At 51.7% G+C, this 12966-nt stretch overlaps 1 protein-coding gene across 1 annotated transcript; it reads right to left on the bottom strand.

Annotated features, from left to right (window-relative positions):
* Positions 1 to 485: 485 nt before the first annotated feature.
* On the bottom strand, positions 486 to 4209 carry LOC122374557. The gene is made up of 5 exons (XM_043353368.1): positions 4048 to 4209; positions 3299 to 3445; positions 2310 to 2514; positions 1660 to 1805; positions 486 to 865 (listed from the first exon to the last, which is right to left on the bottom strand). The coding sequence occupies exons 1-5, from the start codon at positions 4136 to 4138 to the stop codon at positions 798 to 800; spliced, it is 657 nt and encodes a 218-aa protein (XP_043209303.1). The 5' UTR covers positions 4139 to 4209; the 3' UTR covers positions 486 to 797.
* Positions 4210 to 12966: the final 8757 nt, after the last annotated feature.

Raw genomic sequence — 12966 nt, 5'->3', positions numbered from 1 at the left:
ACGTTGAGCGAAATCGAATGCCGTTTGAATTTTGAAAATCGGCCCGTTAGATCTCGAGATATCAAGGGGGGGTCGTAAACAGCCCCCCCCTGCCACTAATAGGGGTAGCCAGGAGCCTGCCACTAATAGGGTTAAGGTCCCACACCGGCGGCCCTGGGTCGGCTCTATACACCAGTCATTCTGAGGGCCTCACCGGCCCCACAAATTTTCGTCGATTTCTGGCGCTGCCCGGGTATTTGTCCCAAAAGCCTCCTCCTCCTGGATCTGCCAATGGGGGTCAGGTGTCCTACCGGCTACCATTTGTTTTTTTTTTTTTAGAAAAGAACTCGTGTCAGGGCTATGACGAAAAATAAGTGACCTAAATCCGATGAGAAAACAGGATTTGGGGGTACCCTAGGTTTGGCTCCGTGACCTGGTATGCCCCCCCCCCCCCCGCGCTGAAACCCTGGATCCGCCAGTGTCTGAAATCCGGGCGCCCTGAATTCGTACACTGATCGGAACTAGAATGCACCGGCCGTTACAACAATACGTATACGGTGCAAATATTGTATATTCAACACCAATTTACTGTGCCTGAAGTTAACTCCCCGTTGTCCGTCTCTTGGTTAGCAACTGTGGGCTTTATCCATGGTAAGCTGCTGCCATCTGGTGGTGATACCGCTATGTATGGTGCTGCCACCTGTGTGTTCCCTCCTGTCCATGGAAGGAACTACATGCAATATCACCAGAACAGAGCTTACTGAGGATGACTGCTGCAGGCGCATTCTGAGTCGGCGTGGTATTTTCGAATGATACTCCTAGGTAGCCTTCACCACTTTGATGCTGCTGGTGGACGGCGGATTTCTCAGCTTCTCATAGACGGGTGCTGTGGATAAGACAAGAAAGGTAGAGAGAGGTTTGGAGTGCAACAGTTTACATAAGCAGACGAGAACGGTCAAAGATGACCATACAATCTGATATGTAATATTGTAAAAGGGAAGTGGCGTCTCACAGTATAAACTCAGGCTTCTGTAATGTGGCGTCACAAGGCGCAAATATGCAACGTCGCACATAGCTATGACCACGGATCACCTAATTATGTGATCCGTGCTATGACTTTATTGTCTGATGTGACGTGTCTCACCGGAACATTAACAGCTCATGAGCGTTTATATCCACATGCGGTAAGTACAGTACTACAGCCGACAGCCAGGCATCAATGGTTACGCTGGCTGTCAATCTATTTCAATGAGTACAGCAAACTATAACACTGATTTCTCGTTTTATCTTTCTCAATCAAAGGTTATACAAAGCTCAGCAACACAGGCAATAATCTCCAATTGCCTACAATCACACTACCAGTCAATAGTCCCATTTCACACTGTGGGTGCCATTGTAAACATGCATAGAGTGGGATGGAAACACAAAATACAAGGATATATTCGACATGCACATTGAAATATGCAAATCCCCAACAGCCAGTGGTGTCACATAGTTAGGTCAGATTCATGCTTAAAAATTATGCCACTATGCTGTTTATATCATTTGTGACGTCACATCAGCGTCATGTGCTCATCTCGACCCGTTGAGAGGGTGTACGACAGCGGCTCCTAGAGGCCGGTTGCGCCGAGTAGTCTGTTGTGGGACTGATCAGAGGCGCTGGGCGGCGCCGTCACTTACCTAGGACCTGGAAACTCAGTGTTCTTGGCGTGCCGTCATCTCCTTTCCCTAGATCTGCCTTGACCAGGGCGTCCAGGACCGACTGACTGAGGTCCTCCGTTGCGTAAAAGAGCAGCCGCTCCAGTCTCCGACAGGTAACCACCAGTCTGCGACAGCACAGGACACAGGCCAGTCAGCGACACCAGCCGGCCGACCGGCCGTCTGTAGGGGACGGGTCCGGTCTCCACAGGGCCAGTTCAAGTCAGGCCTGGTCCGGTTGGGGTTCGGCGTTCGAGTCCGGTCTGAGACTGGGGCCGATGCGGTAGGTAGCGTGCTAGCTGATATTAGATTACGTGCACATACCTAATGTATGGATATAGCCATATGCAATGTGCACATAATCCATACACCCATAGACATCTGTATACCGATGCCTGTGATACAACAAATGGCTTGGCTTTGGACATTTATACCTACAATACGTGCTTTGGTTATAGCCACAATAGTCAATACATAGCCCTAACATACATAACAGACCATGCATGCTTGTTTGTATTGGTCTTGGTCTGGTCTGGGTCTGGGTCTGGGTCTGGGTCTGGTCTGGGTCTGGGTCTGTTCTGGGTCTGGTCTGGGTCTGGTCTGGGTCTGGTCTGGGTGTACAGCTGACTGACCTGCTGACCGCTGTGACCGGTATATCCGTACAGAGTGCACTGCGCTGTCCCAGCTGCATTATACGCAGCTGGGAGCAGCCGTGGAGGGCGGCCAGTGAGGCGTCAGTGATTGCGCCGGACAGAGAGCCGTCAAGTGTGACGTCTTCCAGGCCGGTGAGGGCGGACAGCAGCCTCTGTAGGGCCCCGGCAGTGACACGCGGGCAGCCTGGGAAACACAGACACATACAGACATGGTAGGTGAATGGTGTGGGAAATGACAGACATTATGCATATTGACATCAGCTGCGCATATAGCAAAATACGTTATCAGCACAGTCAATAGCATTGTAAGTGAAACTGGATATATTCACATAGCTGATGAGTAATTGTGATGCTGATCACTTTTATACGTGTCCCCTAAACGTCACCACACCACTCCGCACATACTCATCATGAGTGGCATCATACCCGTTGACATACCCGTCGTCGGCGGTATTAACATGACCGAACATACCACACATACACACATACAAACATATACGCATTGGTGACGTAATTGCCAATGCTGTCCATAGTCTATATGCCTATTGTTCCTTATTTACTGGTATGGTGCAACCATAGTGTAATGTAATACATAGTTATTTATTACACTATGGTGCAACCATGCATCGTTACTCAATGTTTATCATTATATCGAACTACTCATATCAATACCCTGCTCGGCCACTACTGCTCACCATGTATGACTTTTCATAAATATAGCACGATATGTGATCGACACAACTAATACCAAACAGCACCATACATGAAATACATATTCAAATATCCACTCCTGATATCGTCATATAAACCGTTGTCATCATAACACTCTGACGCACCCCCATGACCTGTCCCTTGCATACGTTCCCGGTTCACCTGTGCTGGGACGGTGTTACCATGCACAACTACTCGGTGTCATCACTATACCTAACCACTCATACCGATAACCTGTCCGTGCCACCGCCACTCACAGAACATGTGCAGCGCGGTAACCCGTGGTCCCAGCTCCTTGGCCAGCTGGTTGATGACGTCATCTCCCGCCCTTTGTATGACGACCACCAGCCCATGGCCGAGCCGTCTGCCCAGACGTGTCAGCGGCTCCCCCGTCTCCCTCGATCCTGTCGGAGTGAGAGCTGTGTCAGCTGACTGCAGTCGGACGGAACTGACGCCGGGTCGGGAGGCCGCTGACACTATGTTGTCAAACACTAATGTAGAAGACACTTATACTGACACAGCCGACACTGACACCAACACAGCCGACTTGACACTGCTGAGCAGTTTTGCATTGTCTGTGCTTATGCGATTCATTGCTATTGGTCAGTACCTTTACCTATAATAATCTGTAAACAAACACATAAATTGTTCAATTGTGCACTTGGAAAGTATGGAGGTGACCTCTGACCTCAACATGATGATTTGAGGAAATTTACCTGAAGTAGTATGTTACACAATACAGGTAGAGTGCAAAACGACTGCAATTGATATACCTATAAATCTGTTGTAATGCTGATAATGTCTATTGATACATGAGAGAGGCTACGATCCTCCCATTGAAATTTAATAAAGATCGGATGCTTTGCTAAGAATGTTATTAGATAAATATTACAATTGATGCTAGGTATTATAAAACATATATCTTCAGCTACAACTGTCTGCTCGCTTCTCCCCAGTCAGAATTGAACTTATTCGGTTCCTCTCTCTGCACTCTGCAGGACCTCACCGAAAACGTCCAGCCTTCCCAAGGACGGTGGAAGTAGTCGCACCCACTGCCCCGTTGAGTCGGAGGGTGCAGTCACGGTCAGTTCCTCCATACCCTCGGAATTCTGCAGGATGTTTGTCAGCGATTTCTCGCTCAGGCCCGGCGGGAAACATAGCTTCTTTATGCTGAAAACATAGCCATTGATGTCAGGATTAAATGAAGCGGTCATCTGTTGCTAACTATCAATCGTTAAATAAGCATAGCCATAGCGCTATAAGCATTAATTAACCCGCGCACCGACGGGGGTCTGCGCCAACTTCGTACCGACGGGGGGGGGCGGATGACCGCCCCCCCCCCGAGATCTCGAGAACGAAGCAAGATAGCGACAAGCGGTAAACGGCATCGGATACGCACGGACAAGGTCTACAATTTTTACAAAGGTCATTTTCAGGTCAGGTCAAAGATGACGTCACAGGGGTCGAAAAAGTCAAAATGGCGGCGCTAGATAAGGAGAGAGTTTTTCTTGAATAACTTTCGAATTAGTCATAATAGGAACAAACTAAGGGCATCATCGTGATCCTCTCGTCAATCCGCATCGAATGATATATATATATGTTGACCTTGAAAGGTCAAGGTCAAAGGTTGACCTCAGGTCACGTGACCTCGAGGTCATCATGTATATCAATCGATGCGTCTTGACGAGCTGAACACAATGAGACCATCCGCGCGGCTGAATCTTGTTCCTGTACGGAGTTATTGGCAAAAAACCTTTGGTGACCTTTGATGACGTCACATCACCTTACAGCTGCCCAACAGCAAAAAAGACCTCAAGGTAGTGAAGGTTGATCGTATATGAAGTCATGTATGGTATATGGGGCCATTCCGACCCGTTTTAGTGGTAAAAACAGGGAGTTGATTTTTCCCCCATTGACTTATAATGTGGAGGTCGCGAAATTCACCTGACCTTAGGTCACCGACATCAAAATTCGGAAATATACAAATTGTAGCTACTAATGCCCTTATAACATCCTGCGACTTTCAAAGGCCTCCGACATCTACTGTAGCTCTGGCACGGTGACAAAGTTGCAAAAAACTGACTTGAGGTTGGGTCATTCAAAGTGACCTGGTGACCTGACCTTAAAGGAAAAGGGCCACCTTTAACATGGGGATTGAAACTGAGATAGCCATCTTGTAGCCCGTGTCCGAAAACCTATCTGTCTACCTCCTTACGGCCGATTTCGGCCTCCATTCGTAGTTATCGGCAATTTTAAAAGAAAATACGCCAGGAATGCGTCCTTATCCCAGGAATGCGTTCTTATCCGACAATACAGCCACCCGCGGCGAGGCTTTGGTTTTTTACCAATCAGCTCCAACCAGCTCAGCTTTAACCCTCGCACCGACCGGGGGGGGGGGGCGGATATCCGCCCCCCCCCTGAGGTTTTTCGCGAATAGCGGGAAAACCGCGGCGCGTAGCGCCGCGAAATTTGGTATGACTATAACCTCATCAATTTTACACATGGTGTGCAAGTTTGAACCTCCTACCTTTTAAGGTCAGGTCACCAGGTCACTTTGAATGACCCAACCTCAAGTCACTTTTTTGCAACTTTGTCACCGTGCCAGAGCTACAGTAGATGTCGGAGGCCTTTGAAAGTCGCAGGATATTATTAGGTTATTAGTAGCTACAATTTGTATATCTCGGAATTTTGATATCGGTGACCTAAGGTCAGGTCAATTTCGCGACCCCCCATTATAAGTCAATGGGGGAAAAATCAACTCCCTGTTTTTACCACTAAAACGGGTTGGAATGGCCCCATATACCATACATGACTTAATATACGATCAACCTTCACTACCTTGAGGTCTGTTTTGCTGTTGGGCAGCTGTGAGGTCATGTGACGTCATCAAAGGTCACCAAAGGTTTTGGCCAATAACTCCGTACAGGAACAAGATACAGACGCGTGGATGGTCTCATTGTGTTCAGCTCGTCAAGACGCATCGAATGATATACATGATGACCTCGAGGTCACGTGACCTGAGGTCAACCTTTGACCTTGACCTTTCGAGGTCAACATATATATCATTCGATGCGGATTGACTAGAGGATCACGATGATGCCCTTAGTTTGTTCCTATCTTGACTAATTCGAAAGTTATTCGAGAAAAACTCTCTCCATATCTAGCGCCGCCATTTTGACTTTTTCGACCCCTGTGACGTCATCTTTGACCTGACCTGAAAATGACCTTTGTAAAAATTGTAGATCTTGGCCGTGCGTATCCGATGCCGTTTACCGCTTGTCCCTATCTTGCTTCGTTCTCGAGATCTCAGGGGGGGGGGGGGGGCGGTCATCCGCCCCCCCCCCGTCGGTGCGAAGTTGGCGCAGACCCCCGTCGGTGCGCGGGTTAACCAATCAGCTTATCTGACACAATCCGACGAGTCTGTCTTCTGAACGCTGATTGGCTTGAGTGTGACGTCATCGCTATGCCATCATACAGTAGGTGCCGTAGAGAGTATCAACATATGTAGTACCAATATGTTAAATAGTTTTAAATACTTTTTCGCGAATTGTGCACTTCTGGCACCAGTTTTAAAAAGAAAATGAAAAATAATAATGTCAAAATGAAAAACAACGATATCTTCATATTTCACGAAGGTGGCCCTTTTCCTTTAAAAGTTAGGAGGTTCAAACTTGCACACCATGTGTAAAATTGATAAGGGAATAGTCGTACCAAATTTCGCGGCGCTTCGCGCCGCCGCGGTTTTCCCGCTATCCGCGAAAAACCTCAGGAGTGGGGGGGGGGCGGATATCCGCCCCCCCGTCGGTGCGCTTGTTAACTAAGTGTAGTGTTGTGCGTAGTATTGTGTGACGCGCTAGCGTCGTAGTTCGGTCTAAGCCTGACGGCTCACGACGTACTGTACGTTATGACGCAGCCCGCCCGCGTGACTGGGCGGCGCTGACCGTTGACGGGTCGTGCGGCGCCGGCGGCGGTCAGTCTGACACCGGCCACGAGAGCAGAGGAGCGGCTGCCGAGGCTGGTAGACGCCGAGCCAGCTCACTGGGCTGGAGTCTGTTATGTAACGTTATCGCCGTTTGTTCTTATTTTAATATCATGGTGGTGGCTAAACAGTGAGTTTGAAGGACGTGGAACTGGACGGAAGCACACGGGAGGACTCGACACTACATCTTGGCGACAAGGATGTTTCAAGCAACCCCACCGAGTGAGTACTTGTCGATCGCGGGTCAGAAGCCTACTTTGCCGTGGAAGCAGTGGTACGCTGACTTCCTGATCTATGGTGAGGCTAGCGGATGGCATGATTGGCCAGCTGGTAGGAAGAAGGCTTTGTTATTGCACTGCGTTGGCACAGAGGCCCGTAGGCTGTTCAGAGCGATTGAATCAGTCGAGTCTTATGTTGAGTCAGACGCTGACATCAAGGATGACCCCACGTCAATGTACGACAGTACAGTAAAGATCTTGGAGAAGTTGTTTGTAAAAGACGCTGATGTACGAACTGAAAGGGTAAGATTCAGACGATGTGTTCAACAGCCGGGAGAAACAGCTCTCGTCTATCTTGCAAACTTGAAAGAAGCTGTTCAAAGATGCTCTTTTGGTGATCTGAGGGACGAAATGGTTAGAGACCAATTCATTGAGGGATGTCTGTCTGACCAGCTGCGTGACAAGCTTCTTTTGAAGGATAACCTGACCCTGGAGAAGCTGGAGGACATCGCCGAGGCGGTCGATCGTGGTCTTCAGCGGCGAGGCGTCCTGAGAGGTGCTGCAGAGGGATCAACCGGTCCAGCAGCTGCGCAGGTAGCAGAAGTCGGACCAGCTGCTGAACAGCAAGAAGAGGTATGTGAACCCGTTCGCAGCCTCCGGTACGGTCCATGCTATGCCTGTGGTAGGAGAGGACACCGGTCGGGTGATAGGAGATGCCCTGCAAAAGAGAAGCAGTGTTACAAATGCCATGAGACAGGTCATTTCAGTCGTTGCTGCCGTACAAAGCGGAATGACACAGATGCTAAAGATCGTCAGGTGGGGGCAGTACAGGTGCTTACCGTTCAACAGAGCATGCCTTCGAACTGTCCGTGGTACACCGTTGGCATTGGAGGTCATGACGTGGCGATGATGGTGGACACAGGTGCAGCAGTCAGCATCATACCCACGCAGCTGTATCGGGAGACCTTGAGTAAGTTTCCGCTGACCAGGGCCACGGTAAAGCTAGAAGCGTATGGCGGTGCAGGCATCAGCGTGCAGGGAGTCTTCAGCGCTTTAGTAACAACCCTGTGTGGTCGACAGACAGAAGGAGAGTTCTATGTAGCTGATGCTGAGATTCCCTTGCTAGGAAGAGACCTGCAGAGGGCACTTGGAGTGACTGTGAAGAATGGAACTGATGTTTGTCTTGTCCAACAGACCAGCCAGCTCCCAGCAATCAACGGCTTCGTCCACAAGGTCAGGCTTCGGGCTGACGTGGAGCCTGTGAAGAAGAAGCTGCGGTCACTGCCCTACGCTGTGAGGGAGGACGTCACCAAGCACCTGCAAGAGCTGGAGGAGCAAGGTGTGATCGAGAAGGTCGGCAAACACACCTCGCCGTGGCTCTCTCCGATCGTGGCCGTCCGTAAACGGAACGGTAAGCTTCGAGTTTGCCTTGATCTGACTGAGGTAAACAAAGCAGTGATCGCGAACGGTCATCCGATCCCAGATATGCAGGAAATGCTAGACCGTCTTCAGGGAGCAGTTGTCTTCTCTTCATTAGACATGAAAGCTGCGTACCATCAACTAGAGCTGCACGAGAGCTCCCGTGATCTGACTGCATTCATTCATGAAGGACAGGTGTGGAGATATAAACGTCGCCCTTTTGGTCTGAAGTCGCTGCCCCAGTGCTTCCAAAAGATGATGGAATGGGTGTTGGAAGGGCTGGAGGGCGTTCAAGTGTATCTCGATGACGTGATTGTATCTGGCAGATCACAGGAGGAGCACGACCAGCGTCTCAGGAGGGTGATCGAGCGGATGCAGGCCAGAAACATCACCTTGAACTGGGACAAGTGCAGGATTTGCGTCTCATCGGTTGAGTTTCTTGGATTTGCAGTTTCTCTGAAGGGGGTGGCAGTCTCTGAAGAGCGCGTTCAGAGCCTTCGAGACCTACAGCAGCCGACTGATAAGAAGAAGCTTCAGTCAGTCCTGGGAACCCTAGGGTTCTACGCGAAGTTCGTCAAGAACTACAGCACCCGGGTTGAACCTCTGAGACGGCAGCTCCGCAAAGACGCGCCGGAGTTTGCCTGGACGCCGGAGATGTCGGCAGCGCTGAAGGACGTCACTGAGGCCATCCTGCAGTCGAACGCGCTGGCGATGTTCGACCCGGCACTTCAGACGATCGTCACAACCGACGCCAGCGACGTGGGACTCGGTGCTGTCTTGTCTCAGATGCACCCAGAAGGTGAGCGAGTAGTCTGTTTCGCATCAAGCACACTGAGTCAAACGCAGAGGCGCTACAGCGTTTCGGAGAGGGAAGCACTTGCCTGTGTCTGGGCATGTGAAAAGTGGCATAAGTACCTCTGGGGGCGAGACTTTATCCTGAGAACAGACCATGCTGCGCTGCGCACCTTGATCACAGCGAATGGGATCGCACGTGCTGGAATGCGTATGTCAAGATGGGCTAGCCGGCTGATGACTTACTCTTTTTCAGTCCAGCATCTGAAGGGGGTGCTCAACCCGGCTGATGGACTCTCCCGTGCACCAGGTCCAGCGGTGGAAGTGGAAGACGACGAGTCTCAGCTGGTTGCCTCGCTGTCTTCACGACTGACGGCGGTGAGCAGCGGAGAACTGGCCGATGCTGTCGCGTCCGACCCGGTGCTGGTCAAGCTGTCTGAGCAGCTCACCCGACGTTGGTCAAGTCGCATAGGTGAGGTCCCACCTGAATTGAAGCCATTCTTCCGATGTCGTGATGAGTTAAGTCTGATGGGTGGCCTCATTTTCAAGGGAGAGCGGGTGGTAGTACCAGAGTGTCTGAGGGAGAGATTGGTGGCCCTGGCACATGAGAGCCACCCGGGGATCATACGTACCAAGCAGCGCCTGCGGGCAGTGTACTGGTGGCCAGGTCTTGATGCTGCTGTAGAGACGGCCGTGAAGGAGTGTGATGCATGCGCCCTGTCTGACAAAACGGTGAAGTCACGCAGAGCACCGCTGATGCCAGTCCCGTTCCCGGATGCTGCCTGGGACAAGCTGGGCATCGACTTCATCGGCCCGATGCAAGGACCGCTGCATCAAAGGTATGCCATCGTGATGGTTGATTATTATTCGAAGTGGGTCGAAATGGCATTCACAAGGGAGCCATCAAGTGACGCAGTGATCGAGTTCATGGATGTAGTGGCCTCCCGAGAGGGACTTCCTAAAGAAGTTGTCACAGATAACGGAACGCATTTTACGTCAGACAAGTTCACGACTTACCTCCAGAGTATGGGCATTGATCACATTCGCGTGTCTCCTTGGTGGAGCGGATGAACCGGAGCATCAAGGCGGCCCTGCAGATGGCGGACTTGGAGGGCGTCGACCGACGAAGGTACAGCCCTCTGCAAACTGCGTGGTAGGTATTCTTTTCCCCACAAAACCGAGGATAACGCGAATACTATGCTAACTGTCACTCGGAAATCGTAACGGGAAGACGCGCGAGGCTCCGCACATTAGATTGGGCTTATTTTGGTATACATTTTTTTTATTTAGTCGGACCTCTCTCCAACGGGCTCTTGTCCCAATTATAGGAGAGAGCACCTGCTCCTCCCTCCGTCCTAGTCCCCACCCCCCAGGCTACGGCTGAAGTGGGAGCCTACCCCACACCTGGTGACGCAGTCGGGGACGACGCCCGCGGAACGGGCGGAACCGGGAATCGAACCCGAAACCCGGCACCGCCCGCACCGCGGGTCGACGCCTTAACCGACTGCGCCACCAGGGCCATCTAGTTAGCAACAACACACAAAAGTTTATATTTGCTCCCAAAATAAACTTTTGCATTTTGTTGCTACACTAGGCCTATACTTTGTTCAGTGATAGAACCAATCGAAGGAGTGAAGCATGGCGCATCTATATGCAATGAGATCCGACCGACTGATAACAGAGCCTTTGAGTTATTATCGGTTTTGTCGAAAAAAGAATACCTACCACGCAGTTTGCAGAGGGCTGTACATGCAGACGTCTCTGCAGAACTACAGGGCAACACCTCATGCTACTACCGGTAAGAGCCCATCGGAGCTGCTACACGGTCGGCAGCTACGAACAAAGCTGGAGGTGGCTGCTGATGTCCGATCTGGCGTGCAGAGCGGTCGCTCGTCTGACGACCAGGCTGTGAGGGATCGCGTGGCTGATAAGCAGCTGGCGCAGAAGAAGTTGTGGGATGCACGTAACCGGGCTCGTGTTCCTGATTTCGCTGTAGGAGACTGGGTGCGGTATAAGCTGATGCCCCGGCCCCGAAAGGGGCATGTTCGTTTCTCAGGTCGCCGACAGATCGTTCAACAGACGGGCCCGGCTTCGTACCGCCTGGACGACGGCACCAGAATCCACGCTGAGCGGCTCTCCAGGTGGACACCGTCGATGGAGCCGTCAGAGACGGAGGCGGGCAGTGCGCCTCGCGGGATCGGCGGGGGCACTGAGACGCTGTGTCCGGCGGATCGCGACGTCCGCCGTCGAGTGCCGTCGAGGGCACCCTCTCTGAGTCGAGGTGACTGTATTTCGTGTCATGGGACTGATTCTGACTCGAGTGAGGAAGTGGACCCGTCAGATGAACCCCTAGAGCGTGCGGCGCCGTTATCACCTCCAGCGTCCACTGCAGTGCAACGGCAGTCGCCAACCATCGGGGGCGACGGAGTGTCACGCTTTACGCGATCAGGTCGTCGTCATTATTGTGAGGGGCAAATGTAGTGTTGTGCGTAGTATTGTGTGACGCGCTAGCGTCGTAGTTCGGTCTAAGCCTGACGGCTCACGACGTACTGTACGTTATGACGCAGCCCCGCCCGCGTGACTGGGCAGCGCTGACCGTTGACGGGTCGTGCGGCGCCGGCGGCGGTCAGTCTGACACCGGCCACGAGAGCAGAGGAGCGGCTGCCTAGGCTGGTAGACGCCGAGCCAGCTCACTGGGCTGGAGTCTGTTATGTAACGTTATCGCCGTTTGTTCTTATTTTAATATCATGGTGGTGGCTAAACAGTGAGTTTGAAGGACGTGGAACTGGACGGAAGCACACGGAAGGACTCGACACTACACTAAGCAAGCAAGCGCTACCCTGCAGAGGGGAGGGAGGGTTGGTGCCGAAGGGAAGGGGAGGGAGGGTTGGACCGAGAGAGACAGGGGAGAGAGAGGGATTTTTTATAAATTTAGTCCGAACCTTTTGAATGGAAGGATTCACAAGGACAGAGCCACCGCTAAGCGGAGCTTGTTGCGATGACCCTGCCCTCTACCCTCCGATCGCGCAATTCCTGATCTATGACAGTATTTAGAGTCCGAAGTTTAACGTACGCACATAGCCGCGCACGGCCGGTCCCCTCACTGACTTCGTCTGACTACGGCCTGCCACCAACCGCAACCATACCCGCCAGGAGGCTCATAAACATCGAGCGCCCGTCGCGCTTCGAACCCGGACAGTCAAACCGGGACGCGAGCTCTCACCTCGCGGAGTCCAACGCTCTACCGACTGAGCTACGGGACCGGCAAAATGATAGAGGGATGATACGGGAATGCTAGAGGAGAGAGAGAGAGAGGGGGGGGGGAGAGACAGACAGACAGACAGACAGACAGACAGACAGACAGACAGACAGACAGACAGACAGACAGACAGACAGACAGACAGACAGACAGACAGACAGACAGACAGACAGACAGACAGACAGACAGACGACAGACAGACAGACAGACAGACAGACAGACAGACAGACAGACAGACAGACAGACAGACAGACAGAC

The sequence above is a fragment of the Amphibalanus amphitrite genome, unplaced genomic scaffold (assembly GCF_019059575.1).
Source record: "Amphibalanus amphitrite isolate SeventyFive unplaced genomic scaffold, NRLGWU_Aamphi_draft 001672F_arrow, whole genome shotgun sequence".
Lineage (NCBI taxonomy): Eukaryota > Metazoa > Arthropoda > Thecostraca > Balanomorpha > Balanidae > Amphibalanus > Amphibalanus amphitrite.
Note: the sequence above shows the minus strand (reverse complement) of the source record. Positions and strands in the feature narration are given on the sequence as shown.

What these genes read in the sequence shown, in the direction of transcription:
- LOC122374557 (XM_043353368.1), bottom strand. Translation starts at nt 4,138, where the DNA reads ATGGAGGAACTGACCGTGACTGCACCCTCCGACTCAACGGGGCAGTGG. An exon ending in GGGAAGGCTGGACGTTTTCG is followed by an intron (nt 3,446 to 4,047) that starts GTGAGGTCCTGC and finishes TCACTCCGACAG; the next exon opens with GATCGAGGGAGACGGGGGAG. An exon ending in ACTGAGTTTCCAGGTCCTAG is followed by an intron (nt 866 to 1,659) that starts GTAAGTGACGGC and finishes TCTTATCCACAG; the next exon opens with CACCCGTCTATGAGAAGCTG.